Source organism: Mirounga angustirostris, unplaced genomic scaffold (assembly GCF_029215605.1).
Source record: "Mirounga angustirostris isolate CCGP_5_RB_7025 unplaced genomic scaffold, mMirAng1.0.hap1 SCAF_2, whole genome shotgun sequence".
In the NCBI taxonomy this organism is placed as follows: Eukaryota; Metazoa; Chordata; class Mammalia; order Carnivora; family Phocidae; genus Mirounga; species Mirounga angustirostris.
This window is the reverse complement of record NW_026991710.1, coordinates 33,382,427-33,398,601: the sequence shown is the minus strand read 5'-3', so window position 1 is coordinate 33,398,601 and position 16,175 is coordinate 33,382,427. Positions and strand designations below refer to the sequence as shown.

Sequence of the window (16,175 nt, the reverse complement as noted above, 5' to 3'; positions counted from 1 at the left end):
GGTGAACGGGCTTGGCTGGGTTCCAGATCACACACCTGCTGTGGTGCAAGCTCTGGGCTGAGTCTTTTGGCTGGAATCAGCCCCAAGTTCAATCTAGCTGAATTCCCTCCCCCTCTACCTTAAGAGAAGCTTTGAAAGTGTGGGAAATGAGAATGTTACCCCACATGTAAGCCCAGCTGACTTACCCACTTCCGGCAGTCCCCTCTTCCTCCCAGGGGACTAGGCTCCTGCTGCCGGAGATGGTCCTGCCCCTGAGGCCCATGTGGGTCTGCTCCTGCTAGTCTCGTTCCTACGAGAGCAAGTGAAGGCCCAGAGTTTGATTGGGAGCCACGCAGTAACCTGGTGCTACAAGGCTTTTTACTTCAAGCTGTGACCAGGGGTCCATATTCATCATCATAATAATGGCGAGCCTTTTCGGTGCATTTATTAGGTACCAAGCCCTTTCTTTTTTTTTTTTTTTTTTTTTTAGATTTTATTTATTTATTTGAGAGAGAGAGAATGAGAGACAGAGAGCACAAGAGGGAAGAGGGCAGAGGGAGAAGCAGACTCCCTGCCGAGCAGGGAGCCCAATGCGGGACTCGATCCCGGGACTCCAGGATCATGACCTGAGCCAAAGGCAGTCGCTTAACCAACTGAGCCACCCAGGCGCCCGGTACCAAGCCCTTTCTATTCCATATCTCACCAAATTTAAAGCCGCCTCCTGAGGAGTTATTCCCACCCTAGATGAGAGAACTGAAACTCAGAAATATTGTAAAGTTTGCCCAGGGTCACCAGCTCCCACACACTCCACAAACCCAGGCAAAAGGACCTCCCCCTTCCTCTTTAGATATGGACATCTGTCAAACTCTATTGCAGCCTTTCTTCAAGGAAGGCGGCCTCTGGGAGTCCATTTCAAAGGTCCACACTTGTTAAAAATGGCCAGGTAACCATTATTAGACTACACACAGAAAAAAAAAAGAATGTCTGGTTAAAAGTCAACTAGACATTGTCTGACAGTCAGCTGGGGATGGGGCGGGCAGTGGTGCAAGGGAGACTAGTTTCTCAGAGCAAGTCAGCTCCATTAGAATCCCAGCAGAAAATCGCCCAAGGGTTTTATCAGGAGTACTGATTTCCTTCCCAGGAGGAGGCTTTGAATTATATCACACACAGAAAAGGTCTGTCCCAGACCATCTCTGGGACAATTTTTCTTTCAGTGCTATTTTGGTGAACATCATGTTGTACTGATGTAGTCTATGACCGGTGCAATCTAATTACATAGTAAAACGCATAATCATGGTGTCACAGTCATCCTCAGAAAGCATCAACCTGTCTGCCTGGTTTGTAGCAGGTGCTTACTCAATGTTTATTCAGAGAATGAACAAGCTAATGAATGAACTTTCCCGAACAGAGAAGAAACGAGTGAATTAGATCGACACTGCTCCAAGTGTCATCCAAAGACCAGGCAGGGTAGGTCTGCAAACTATTACCAGACCACCGCAAGATAAGCACAGAAATCAAGAGGACATATTCAAAGTTGTTTAGCAATTGGATAATGTCTACTGAATCTAGTAATACAACAGTGGGACTTACATTTCATATGTCCCTTTTTGTTTCATGTTTCCTATTCTGTGTATTTTCTTCTAGGAGTTTGATATGCTTTTTTTTTTTAAGTTTTTATTTATTTATTTGAGAGAGAGAGAAAGAGAGACAGAGCACAAGCAGAGGGAGCTGTAGGCAGAGGGAGAAGCAGGCTCCCCACTGAGCAGGGAGCCCGATGCAGGACTTGATCCCAGATGCTGGGATCATGACCTGAGCCAAAGGCAGACGCTTAACTGACTGAGCCACCCAGGCATCCCTCGAGATGCTTTTATTTTTTTTATTTTTTTACTTTTTAAAGATTTTATTTATTTATTTGACAGAGAGAGACACAGCAAGAGAGGGAACACAAGCAGGGGGAGTGGGAAAGGGAGAAGCAGGCTCCCCGCAGAGCAGGGAGCCCGATGCAGGACTCGATCCCAGGACCGTGGGATCATGACCTGAGCTGAAGGCAGTCACTTAACCAACTGAGCCACCCAGGCGCCCTCTCGAGATGCTTTTAAACAGTATTGGTCTGCAATGATTGGAAATTTTTTTTAAAAAAGGTCTTTTACTACAGCAATTAAATCAGACAATCACAGACCCATTGGAAAGGCCAGATGACTCTGACTCTCTCCCATGAGAGGTTCCATTCTGAAAAAAAATACCCTGGCAGAGAAAGAGATCCTGAGTCTGCCATACACAGAGCTCCAGCCAAGGAGCTCTAACAGCAGCCTTACCCAAGATGACTAGTCATTTTTTGGAAGCAAGAGAAATAGAAGTGTCCAGTCCACCTCCTCATCTACAGCTTCTTAGAGCTGTACCATAGCTTGGAGGCTAGGCAGCTCGCACGGTCTCCTCCCTCCCCTACCCCTGAACTTCAGAACGAACCAGGGACAATCAGAGACGTTAGCATCAAAGCAGAGCCGAATCCAAGGCTCTGTTGTGGCAGGATGGGGGTTTTCTCCCCCCCACCACCCCTCTCCTTACCTTTCTCCCCAGTCCCCCTCGTATTTCCAATACAAAGTTCCATAGACAGCCATAGATGCGATGAACAAACATGCGGTTATAGGTTCCTTGGGAAAATCTGGGGTAGTTACCACCCTGCCTTTTTATACAACGGTGTAGGAGTATGTGTATTCATTAATATGCTGACATTGAAAGCTGTTCATAATACAGTAAGTGAAAAAAAAAAAGCAGATTGGAAATCAGATTATACCAGGCAATCCTATTTTTGTAAAAATATGCACATATGTGTGTACGACATTTCTGGAGGGATAAATACAAAAAAAAAAATGATCTAACCCTGATTATCAGAGTGATTTTTTTTTTAAGATTTTTTATTTATTTATTTGAGAGAGAGAGAATGAGAGAGAGCACATGAGATGGGGTAGGGTCAGAGGGAGAAGCAGGCTCCCTGCTGAGCAGGGAGTCCGATGCGGGACTCGATCCCAGGACTCCAGGATCATGACCTGAGCCGAAGGCAGTCGCCCAACCAACTGAGCCACCCAGGCGCCCCTATCAGAGTGATTTTTATTATTGTCTTTTTGCTTGGCTGTTTTTTCTAATCTTTTCAACAGTAAGCATACATTTTTAAAATGTGGGGAAACAGATATATAGAGAGTCTATCTAAAGAATTTATTTCCTTTATGATTCCTTTAACCTGTCGCAACCAGGCTGGCTTACAGATTTCCCTTCTGAGCATATGGTGGAAGGTTGGGAGAGCATCCTTCAGGATGCCCCTGGACCCTTCAGCCCGAAGTTGTTCTGGGCCCATAGCTCTGGCTGTTGAGCTCATTAGTAACAGGCAAGGCAGAGCGGCTGTCTGGCCATGTGTCCTGGGTCTTCCTGCTTCTCTACTGTTGTTGGTTTCATGTGGGGGCCTTTGTCTCAGACATTTTCATTTTTTTTTTAATCACCTGCCAATGCCCCTGACATTTTAAGTAAAGGGCAAACCTTTAAACGTCCATCATTGCAACCTGAAACAAACAGACACAGAGTTCACAGCTCAAAGGTAGAGAGGCTGGAAGGCCAGAGGCCTGAGGGAAGAGGGAAGAGCACCCAAGACTGAGTCCCACCTCGGCCTAAAACCAGCTGTGTGTCGTGGGCAATCAGGAGACTCAGTCCCCTTCTCTGTAAAGTGAGGAAGTAGGGCTCAATCCTTCCTGACCTCCATTCTAACTCCAAATGTGTGAGTCTGGTAATATAAGAATAGTAATAACATATAACATAATATGTTATAAATATTACATAAATAGTAATACTATATAGTATAACAACTGTAATAATATAATAAAAATAATAGAGAAGCAGAAGAAAATGTTTCAGCCCTGTTGATTTAAATATGAGACCCTCAATGGAAACATATACTAATAGAAGGGGAGAAAAAAATTAATGTGTTTGTGGGCAGTATCCAGAAAATAATGCAAATATGGTTTGGGGCCTGGATTAACAGTTAATTTCCTTCTTTCAGACTTTTCCATTTGTCGAACAGAGATATAATCTATGTCTAGCTCACATAATGAGTGTTCAGCAGAAAACCACACACTGGTGGGTCCAATTCTTATTTTTAGATGTGTTCTGATAATAAGGAGGACAACAGTGACAGCCAGGCCTTGGAGATGGAGACCTCCCTTCCAGTCAGTAACTGGGTGTGCGGCCCAGACACATCCCCTCGCCTTCTGGGGCCCCAGCTCTCACTCCTGTATTCTTGTGCATGTCAGTGAGGCCTTAGCCTTCCCAAACCTTGGCTTCCTTGCCTGTAGAATGAGCATTGTCTCGAGGCAACATAAGACAACGTCCACGAAGCACTTGATGACGCATCGAGCGCTTAGTAAATACTGGCCATTATCACAGTGAGACCTGGAGAAGTGCCTTGGACATTTTTCACGAGCCATATGAATGAATGAATACGTGAGATGATGGTAGTGAGGAAGGAATGGAGTTCAGCATCTACCCAGACACCGGAGGAATCAGGGATTTTGGGTGGGTGGGGGGGGGGGTACCTAGCTGCAGAGAGAAAATGATGAAGAGGAAGAGGAGAAGGGATGGATTTCAGAAGGACATCTGTGCTGTGATTACTGGGGCTTTCTGATAGCTTTCTTTTCTTTCTTTTTTTTTTAAATACGTTCAGTCAAAATCCTCAGGAAATCTCCTCGTTGCCTGAGCCCACAGCAATGTCCTCCAACAACTGCCTTGGGTTAACTCCGGTGACTCGCTTGCCAATTGTACCCTTGCCTGTTTCCCTCAGTGTAAAAGCTCCACAGAGAGGTGAGGCACCTTCTTATGTTCTATCTAAAAGGGCCAGCACGGGGGCGCCTGCGTGGCTCAGTCATTAAGCATCTGCCTTCGGCTCAGGTCGTGATCCCAGGGTCCTGGGTTCGAGCCCCGCATCGGGCTCCCTGCTCGGCGGGAAGCCTGCTTCTCCCTCTCCCACTCCCCCTGCTTGTGTTCCTGCTCTCGTTATCTCCCTCTGTCAAATAAATAAATAAAATCTTTAAAAAATAAAATAAAAGGGCCAGCATGGCCAAAGGTGTCAGCAGATGGGCCCCCAGGCTCAGGACTCTTGCTGCCTCTCAGGCCCATGCAGCCGGCCCCACGCAGATTCCTGGAACCGCTCCGTGGGGCCCAGCAGGCAAGTTCTAGGCTCTACTCTGAGTCCTATTTGACCCTGCCTTCTAGTCATTTCCTTCCTTGTTTTCAGAATCAGGGGGGAAACCACTTGCCTGTGTCAGCCCCAGCCCTACCCTGCTGCTGTAAATGAGGTCACTTTCTGCGCCAGCCTGTTTGCCCATCCAGCCCATGGAACAGTCCTAACCCAACAGGCAGAGGGGCTGGAATCCCCCGTGAAGTCAGTCGCTTCTAAAGGGAACTGGGTACTGAACACTGATCATTGTGTAAAGCATGTGCGTCCCTCTCTCCAGGACGGCAGAGAAAAGGTTAAGCCTGCTTTCTTTTTCAGAGGCGCGGTTTATTTTTAAATGATGCTGTATGTCTACACCATCTAGGCTTCTTCTTAAAAGTTAAAAAAAATGAACTACTGAATATTCTCTCTCCCTTTTCCTAACTTATTTTCTTTATAGCACTGCTCACCCATCCACCCACCACCCATCCAATGGGATATGCCAACATTTTTTTTTAAAGATTTTATTTATTTATTTTTAAGAGAGAGAGCATAAGTTGTGGGGAGGAATAGAGGGAGAGGGAAAAGCAGACTCTCCACTGAGCAAGGCCAGGACCCTGGGATCATGACCTGAGCCGAAGGCAGACGCTTAACCGACTGAGTCACCCAAGTGCCCATACCAAAATTTATTTAGCCACTTTCTGTTGATGACATTGGGTTGTTTCTAGTTTTTGTTATTACCTACAATGATGCTAAAAACATTCTCATACATGCTTCCCAGGAAATCTATGCAAGTGTATTTCGAGGGCATGGAATTTCTGGGTCAAGGATATAGGCTAAGCAACACTACTAAGTGTTGCCAAATATTATACCAATTGACACTCCCAAGAACATCATATAAGACTTTCAATTGTTTCATATCCTTGCCAAGCCTTGATAGTGATACTTTTTAATTATTTGCCAATATAGTGGTGTGAAAATGATATCTCAATGTGGATTTTGTTTTCATTTCCCTGACTACTCATGAAATTGAGTGCCTTTTCTATTATTTATTGTCAGGCCATGCATATTTCCTCTTCTGACACATGTCCATTTTTAGATTAGGCTGTTTTTTCTTATTGATTCATAGTTTTTTAAAATATATTATGGATAAGAGCAGGGCTTCTTAAATATAAATATGTCATTAAAAGACACACAATTCTTGAACATCGCTATCCCAAAACTATTCTTTTGCTTATTCAAGTTAATCAACACGCTCTTCCTTTCTGCATAGGAATCTGCCAAAAACATAATGACACACAAAAACATAATGACAAAAAACATTTGAACAATAGTATACAAACATAAAGCACTTCCACAGTCAGTATTGTACTAATTCTTAGAATCACCCAGGAATAAGTACCTTTTTTAAGACAGGGAGACGGAGGCTGAAAGACACAGGACCCAGACTTTCTGACTCCAAAATAAACCACAATCATCTAGCCTCTTACTCCTTCCTGATGGCTCTTTAGCCACCATTAAGTATTAAGTTCTGTGTCAGGATATATTTTAGAATCAACCAAAAAAGTTAATGTGAACTTTAGGTTGAATCAAGTACTCTTTATGAACTTATATCACAAGTTAAATTCTAGGGTTCATTTTATCTTTTCTGGTGAAAAACTGCTCAAGATCTTGGCCAATGATTATGTTTTGCTTTAACAGAAGAGATACAACTTGAGCAAAAATAAAGCCCTACCCTTGAACTGTTCTGATCCGACTCAGTTCACATGATTGCCTTCTCTGCATTGGGGATGAACACTCACAGATGCCCCATCCCCTGCCTATCATAACCCTACAGATCTCATGCTGGGTCAATGCCCTTCCTTGCTACCAAATCTTTAAAAGGAAAGAGCCAGGTTCTTCTCTCCCCTGTCACTCCCTCATTCAGAGGAAATATGTGAAGCCCGAGGGATGGAAAAGTGAGATAAGAAAAAGAGAATATTTTTCAAGCTTTTATAGCATCATATCATAATGTATTTCATCTCTGCCATTTCACATACAATCAACTTGTGAAATTACACTTAAAAGCCAAGGGTTAGGGCTTAGAGCAGGGACTTTTTGCAAATGATGGTGCTCTGTTAATAAGGAGGATCTTGCTTTCATTACCAGAAAGAAAAATAAAAAGGGAGGACTAAGATCAGATTGGAATATTTTATTAAAAATGACGTTTAAAACATAAGCCCCCTGACTGGTGGGGGTGGGGTCTACAAGGGTACATGAGATGGGATGTGGCAAAGCCATACATACAATCAGGCTGCTCTGGGAGGAAGTGGGGTGCAGTGGTTTTGAGCAGAGCTTTGTAGTTATACAGACCTGCTTAAGACTCCTGGTGCTGTCACTCACCTGCTCCCTGGCCTCAACCTTGTCACATCAACACGCCGAGCCTCAGTTTCCTCATGTAAGATGGTACTTATTAGCGTGGCCACCTATACACCATATGATAACGCACACTCAAGTGCTTAGCATAGAGCCTGGCACATCCGAAGCGCTCAGTGAACTTGAACCTTAGGATGCTTTTGGCTTTCTTATTGCTCAGCCTAATTTCATCACACTTGATTCTGCTGTATGTATGCATGTATGTATGGATGTATTTTATGTATGTATGTATTTATTCATTGAGAGAGCATGAGTGGGGGAAGGGGCAGAGAGAGAAGGGGAGAGAGAGAGAGTCTTAAGCAGGCTCCACCCTCAGCAGGTGGAGCCCAATGCAGGGCTTGATCTCACGACCCCAAGATCATGACCTGAGCCGAAATCAAGAGTCAGACACTCGACCAGAGGAGTCACCCAGATGCCCCTCTGCTGCCCCGTTTAGATAGTATAAAGTAAAACCAAATAGGATGAATTACTCAAGCACTCATTCATTCTTTAACGTAAACGAGCATATTTAACACTGCCACTTGGAATAGTTAAGGCTATGCATATAATAGTCTACAACACGGTACAGTGAGTTTGAAGTACAAGAAACAGATGCCCGGACCTAGGCAGGCAAAACACATATACACTCGTGTAGAACATACACTGCGTGGACTCCAGCAAAATGACTTCACTTCCTACCCGGCAAGGCTGGGAGGGGTCTGCTTCCTTCTCATAGCCACCTCGCGGCCTAGCAGCCCAAATCCTCCCTCTCTTTCCGAGTCAGTTCAACACAACTTTGTTGAGCTATGGTTCCTTCCCTGTGCCGGGCTCTGGGGACACTAAGATGCATATGAGGTGGCTCTGCCTTCAAGAACCCAGGATCTAGCAAGGGGGACAGACACCAGTTGGCCTCAGTTTCTGCCAGGCCCTTGGGGAGGACTTATATACATGGATTCCTGTTCTCACGGGTGTGAGGGTACCCAGGGGGAGCCTTTAAGCTTTGTTCCTGCCAACAGGCAGAGTGTTTCTCTGTGTGTCTGCCCGGGCGAAGGCAAAGCCGTTTGACTGGGCCCTCGACAGCTTGCCCTTCCTCCTCCTCTTCCACCATGGAAGGAGGATCCTCCTTCCCCTCTTCCCTCACTTAGGATCAGGTACCTGGGCTCTCCCACGTTCAGACAATCCCCCTCTCCCATCTCCCTTCAGCAAGAAAGAATGAAAAGCCTGGGGACAGCCAATTTCAGTAAGTAGAAATTCATTCCTGCTAACATGTTAAATACCCTTCCACCCTAAAGACTGGCCCCTGAAGGAAAACCTACCTGAGTGATTTAAGACTGTTCTTTGTTGGAGGAGAGGATCGGGATCAACAGGGAAATCAGAGGAGATGAGCTATCCTAGCTTCCCCTGCCTGGTCGGCTTTCAAGCCCTCCAACCCTCTGGATGTGCAGTGAAGAGAGCTGGATATAGCCACTCTCAAGCCAGGCACACGGGTGACACAGAGGTGAGGACAAGTCACAGGACGGGAGGACTGGAGATGTCTGGGTGAAGGCAGAGATGTCAGTCCCAGGGAACTAAACTAAGAGAACCCCGGCCCCCAGGGACTAAGATCCAGGTCCAGGGCCTTTCCCTGGATGTGAATGAGAGAAGAGGAGAAGGAGAAAGGAGTCTGGGGATGAGCACAAATCTGATCTTGACACTGATTATAGCTGTAAAGGACTGAGCACATAAGGAAACTAAAAAATCGGGTTGGTCATGTCAACATAAGTTATGCAGTCATTCATGCCCACTCTCTGACCATTTGTATGCGATGGTCTTGTTGAGCTAAAACGATGATGTACTTCAACAAATGTGGTTCAGAGTAGTTCTAAGTTTTATTCAATTAGGTGAGCAAATGATATACGTGGGTGCCCACCTTCACAATTTCTCCCTCCAGTTATATAGTCCTCTATTCTCAACTTTAACAGCTGAGCAATATCATTCCTTTTAAGCTATTAGATATAACGGGGTTGGAGGAGGGAGAGATGCATCCTTCTGTATTCAGTATTTCTCTTGATAGCTTTTTATTATCTGAACAATTGCTATACAGTTTGCCTGTTCCCTGTGCTTGGAATTTGTGGATTTTTTTTCACTCAGGTGTTTCATATTCATGAAATAGTAAAAATGATAAGTTCCCACCTTTTTTTCCCTTACACACACACGTATATAGGTAGACGCCTTCCCGGCGATTTGGATTGGATCCTAACATTAATAACTTATGTTACCATGCCAACTCAGTTTAGCACTCAAATAGCAAATTTGCTAATTTACCATCACACAGAAATTTGAGCCTGCTCTTCTTCAGAAGATCTACAACCAGCTAGGAATCACGGTGTTGGAAGAAGCAGGCAAAGTGCTCCTGAAATGAAAGTGAGACTTCCTCACTTCCATTCCGTTCTGATTCCCTACCTGGAAGGTTTCCCTTCTGTCTATTTTGGTGAATGAGGGAGGAATGCTTAGTGCACAATTAGACTTCTTTGGGTAAAAGGTAAGATCATAAATAAGAAACGCTTTTTTAAAAAAAACATATATATAATTATAGAGAAATCTAGTGACAACTGTTTAAAATTTAAATTTTTAATTAGGCAGCATTAAAGAATCTTATGTTATTGAACTGTATTTTATATACAACTCTGAATAACAGGTGGATGGAAAAGTAATTGCAAGGATCCGGCCATGGTCATTTTAAAATTTGATTACCTAGGAATATCTAGCGGGCAAGTGGTCTCCACAAAATCACTACATGGGGGAAAACACTACAAGGCTTTGGCAGAGCCCCCAGAGGGTTATGTCACTCATACAGCAGTTTGTGTTTGGGACCATGTAGGGAAAGACTTTCCAAATGTAAAAACTAATTATATTACAAGAGCTAGACATTGTGTTATCATTTAAATAAAACCTGTCTTTAAATATGGAATTCTTGGAAAAACTCACTTCATTGTCCAAAATGATGGAGACTACTTTGTTTTTTTTTAATCAAAGAAGGAAATCTTCATTATAGAACCTTCTAATCGGACTGGGCAAGAGGTTTTCATTTGTAGAGTGTATTTCATAAAAACAAGCCAGTGGCCAAGCCTCATCAGCGATGGTATCCTAAGGCAAGTGCTGTGACGGACATTCCTAGAAAGAGCATCAGTCCTTGCTGGCTTGCCTACTCTCCCTGTCCCCGTGAGTCTTTGCGGGGAGCAAAGGAGTGTGGGCGGAGTCTCTGGGAGGCTAGAAAATCTTGCACTCGTTAATGGAGAAGAACCTCCTTCTGTTGCGTCTCCTGGCTTGGTTGACAGCAGTCCGGACAGCACACTCAAACACCTGCTGAACCCCCCTGTTGCTGAGGGCCGAGCACTCCAGATAGCCCTTTGCTCTCACTTCCTGGGCCAGTTTTTTCCCTTCCATGGCACTGATGCAGGAGGCCCTGTGGGTTCCCATCTCCCGCTGGTCCGTCTGGGTGGCCACCACCAGCACGGGGGTGCAGGGCAAGTTGCTCCTGATTTCGGCAATCCACTTGTTCTTCAGGTTCAGGAAAGAGTTATGGTTGGCCACAGAGTAGCACATCAGCACCACGTCGGCCTGCTGGTAGGACAGGGGGCGGATACTTCGGAAGGCGTCATTACCTGCTGTGTCCCAGAGGCCCAGGCTGATCTGGATGCCATCCATGAAGACGTCCACACCTGTGTTCTCATACACCGTGGGCTTGTAGGCCTCAGGGAAGGTCTCTGAAGTGAAGCGCACCAGCAGAGAGGTTTTCCCCACAGCTGAATCTCCCACCAACACACACTTGATGGAACTCAGCATCTTCCCAGCCTGGAGTCCTGGTTACAAGTTCAGAATCCCAAGTGAAGGGGCCCTCAGTGGGCTGCTGAGGCCAAGGCCATTCACCGCAAGGAATGAAACCCGGAGAAGGTTGTGTTCTCAGGGCCCCGGACAGCAATTCTCCCAGTCCATCTGAGGGAGACACACGATCTACATTGAAAACCTCCAAAAGCCAGTCTTCAACTGCAACAGAAAGAAAGGGGGGGGAAGGGGCGGAGATTGAGTCTTTCTTTTTCCTTTTTTTTTTTTTTTTTTTATAGAGAGAGCTCTTGCAAGTGGGGGCAGCGGGGAGGAGCAGAGGAGGAGAGAGAATCCCAAGCAGGAACCATGCTCAGCACGAGCCTGAAGCGGAGTTCGATCCCACGACCCTGAGATCATGACCCGAGCCAAAATCAAGAGTCGGATGCTCAGCCAACTGAGCCACCCAGGCGCTCCTTTCCCTTTTTAAAGATGGGGAGCTTCCTCATTGGCACGCTGATTAAACACGGGGCTCTCCTCGGTGTAGCTGTCCAACCCACTGTCCAATCACTCTCCCCTTTGGTAAGGAAAGCTGTGCACATACCCCAGCCCAGAGCCCACAACCCCACCCAGTCATGAAGCAGAAGCTGGTTTTATCTCTAAATCAGCCTAGTGATAAAAACACCAGCAACTGCTCTGATATCAACATGAAAAAGACCTCAATAGCAACCTGATGGGTTGAATGCTCACTCTCAAACAGCTCTCTGTTGCCTTCGGCTCCACTGAGGTGGGGAAGACACAGACAGCAGCTTCAGGTTCCAATGGATCCCAGCTGCTTTGGGAACTGCAAGAAAGAGAAGGATAAATTAGAGTGACCATATATGCACATCCCTTCATGTATTGATCAATCAGCCAGTCCTCGGCTTATGTGGGAATTCATGCTGAGGTCAGAGAAAAGAAATCACCAGAACTCTAAAAATTTGCTGTGGTTTTTCTCTTGAGGTTTTGCCCAAAACTGGCTACAGATGTAATAGAAACGGCACCGTCCTTTGCATTTTCTGCACCTGAAATCAAGCTCCATAACTGATACGATGACCTCGCTTTGAGCACATGATTTCATCTCCAAGCCTCAGTGTACACATCTGCAAGAATGCCACGAACTGAGGAACGGCTTCTCAGAGATGTTGTGGGGAGTAAATTAGCTCTTTTTCCCCAACATTTCACAACAGCTACCTATGTATCAGGAATTCTGCGGGGCCCTGGTGATACAAAATAACTTGCTTAAAAGCAACCCTGAATTATTCAGTGCCTGCCACTTAAACAGGGCAGCATAAATATGACAGCATCTGCATTTCGTGGAAGGGTCAAATAAATTCTCATTCCCTGCAGGTGTGAGAGCTCCAGACGATGAGATCAGCCTTGGAGACAGTGTCCTGTCTGCCGAGGGACGTCATGCAGGCCAGCCAGCTTCAGATAAAGGAAAGGTCTTTCAGACCAAAATTCAGAATAAAGGTTATTAAGACAATCTGGGCTTATAAAGCTTCCCCACTGACGATATTCCTGACTTGTCACATGTAAAGCAATGTATAGGTCTGCCTCAAAACATAATTTTTTAAAAAGATTTATTTATTTATTTTAGAGGGGGGAGGTAGGGGCGGAGGGAGAAGGAGAGAGAGAGAATCCTCAAGTAGACTCCCCGCTGAGCTCAGAGCCCCATGCAGGGCTCGATCCCAGGACCCTGAGATCATGACTTGAGCTGAAACCAAGAGCTGGCCGCTTAACTGACTGAGCCACCCAGGCACGCCTCAAAACATAATTTTTAAAAAATAACTCCTCTAAATCCTGCCATTCCCTTCCAAGAAATCTTTATTCTTATCAACCCATAGTCTCTGTTTAATGACATAATAGCCTTTGCAAATGAGTTAATCAAATGCATAATTCACATGATTTTCACATATTCATTTTTTAACGACATGTGAGCTGGGTGATCTTGGCCAAGTTACTTAACCTCTGGGAGTCCTGGTTTCTTCATAAAAATGAGAATAAGAAAAGTACCTCTTCATGCAATTATTGTAAGTATTCAGCATGTGGAGAGTCTGTCTTAGCACAGAACCTGGCACATGGGACCTATAGGGAACCATTATGTTATGTATTTCCACTACTATTTATTTAAAATGCCAAATATTGAGGCGCCTGGGTGGCTCAGTCAGTTAAGCATCAGACTTTTGATTTCGGTTCAGGTCGTGACCTCAGGGTCCTGGGATGGAGCCCCTAGTGGGACTCCCGCTCAGCAGGGAGCCTGCCTAAGATTCTCTCTCTCCCTCTCCCTCTGCCCCTCCCCCCACCACTCTTCTCGCCCGTGTGTGTGCACTCTCTCTCTAAAAAAAATTAAAATAAAAAAATAGGGGTGCCTGGGTGGCTCAGTTGGTTAAGCGACTGCCTTCGGCTCAGGTCATGATCCTGGAGTCCCGGGATCGAGTCCCACATCGGGCTCCCTGCTCAGCAGGGAGTCTGCTTCTCCCTCTGACCCTCCTTTCTCTCATGCTCTCTGTCTCTCATTCTCTCTCTCTCAAATAAATAAAATCTTAAAAAAAAAAAAATTTAAAAATTTAAAAATTTAAAATAAAAAAATAAAATGCCCTATATTGAATGTCCATGGCACGGGGGTTGGGATGTCAAATGTTTGGGTAGACTCTGTCTTAAGACTCACAATGGGTCACTTTCATGCACCATGGTCCTGGATACCTACCTCTTTGTTACCAGACCTTTGAGCAAGGTCTCCTTGGGGGGCTCTGTCAGGTCTCAGACTGTAGCCCTTTAGGCCTCAGATGACTTAAATATGTGCGTTTGTGACCCCCTCATTACTTGGTTCAGAGCCAAGACCTTTTAGGACATTTTTGAGTTTTATTTTGATGCCAGTGGAGCAGGACTGGAACTAGGAAAAAATGTGCATGTGTCAGGCTTTTGGTTATTAAATAAAATCTTTCTAATAGATTGAGTGAGTAAAAGCCAAATTTCCTGAGTAAGTCCCTGCAACAAGAAGACGGTGAGGCAAGAACGGGGCAAGAACACCAACTTTAAATTTGGGTGGATCTGGAATCGAATCCTAGCTCCCAACCAACCACCTATGCAACAACCTTAACAGAGTTTCTTAACCTCCCTAAGTCTCTGTTTCCTCCTCTGTAAATCAGTGTAATAACATCTACATCACTGGGTTGCTGAGACTATTAAGTATGCTTAGATGTATGAAATCCCTAGCATAGGGCATAATGTAAACACACTATATGTACATAGTGAACACATAGCAAGCATACAGTAAGTAGTCCTTAATATTAACACCATTGTTAGAGAATAATTACTAAACACAATGCTAAACAATGATTAATTATAAGTGGGGAATTAAAAGTAGCACTATAGAGGTTTCTCTGCCCAAGACTGCCCTGTATATCTTACACCAAGCCATGAGGGCCCAAAAAGGGGGGATTCCTTCTTGTAGCATGAAAACAAAAATATGATGTGAACAGAGAAATTCCTATTTGAGCCTTGCCACCTACCAACCTGCCAAAAGTCAATGACCTTCATTCCCAGCCAGCTCTAGCACTAAGAGACACATCAAATCCGCTCTCAGGGCCTCAGTTTCCCAAATTGTAAAGTGGTGAGACAAGATTAGCTTTCTCTGCAGTCTATTAAAACCGAGGCCAAAGGAGAAACCTTCATTACCTACCTCAGTGAATACAAGAACCTAAATTTCTGTGTTGTTCCGTAGCAGTAAAGAAAATGATAAACCTCGATGTCACGCGTAGCCTTCAGCAGATGGCTAAATATGGAGCTGGGAGAGGGGAGGGGAGGGCCTCCGGTCCAGGTTAGAGCACTACCCTATATAGACATGACAGATCATCTCCCGTTGGCGTGTCACATGTACCCACAAAAGAGCCCTTGTGGGTCCCATCGTCATTCTGGAAGGCTGATGGGCTTGCTTTCAGTGGAATTTCTCCTAAAATGAGAAATTCTCCCTAAAAGGGCCTGTCGGTGAAAACCAGATGCAGTTTTTCTGTAGTGCTACACCAGTGGCTAATCGGCAGGGGAGCCCCCATTTTATGTCTCTCCACGCACAAGAGTTTCTGAGTGTGAATTCAAATGGCATCATGAGGGAGGCCACTGAGTGACCCTATGAGGACTTCAGTCACACGAGAATCAATGCACCTTCAATCTCAGAAGCTCTCAGTTCTCAGGAACTTGAGTTCTGTCTCCCTTTCTCCTTTTTTCACCATTTTCACAGAAAGTACACCTTCAAGGGGCCTGGATGGGTCTCACACAGAGGGAAGATGGGAGCGAGGCTTCATCTCCCAAGGGCAACGGTATAAGGAGGGAGCTTCTGTCCACTGCAGCAAAAGGACAAAGGCAGACGAGAGGGAGGGCATAGGGACGAGGCGCCCTGATCCACTTCATCTTCTGGAAAGCTGAGGGCTACCCAATAGGAAATCCAGGATTCAGTCTGGCCTCGAGTCCCCTCCCAACTAATAGATACCCATTCTTCCCTCCTGATCTTTCTTCGGAACTACTCTGTGCTTCTCTATTTGCCTGCAAAGACCTTTCCCTTCACTCGCCCCCCAACTCCCACCCCTTCTTGAAAAGGTTCTCTGATGAGCTGAGCTGCTGCTAGATCAGGCATCGTCGCCTCTGTGTTGTCATAATCTATCCCCACCGACCCGTCAGGTAGCCATCATCACATCCTGACAAAGTAGTTAGCCCTCTTGAGCTAATCCCTCCTCTATAAACCTGGAATAAGACCTGCCTTACCTTC

At 45.3% G+C, this 16,175-nt stretch overlaps 1 protein-coding gene across 1 annotated transcript; it reads right to left on the bottom strand.

The window, feature by feature from the left end:
• Window positions 1–7,361: 7,361 nt before the first annotated feature.
• Window positions 7,362–11,400, bottom strand: RHOH (ras homolog family member H). The gene has a single exon (XM_064584396.1). The coding sequence runs from the start codon at window positions 11,393–11,395 to the stop codon at window positions 10,820–10,822; it is 576 nt and encodes a 191-aa protein (XP_064440466.1). The 5' UTR covers window positions 11,396–11,400; the 3' UTR covers window positions 7,362–10,819.
• Window positions 11,401–16,175: the final 4,775 nt, after the last annotated feature.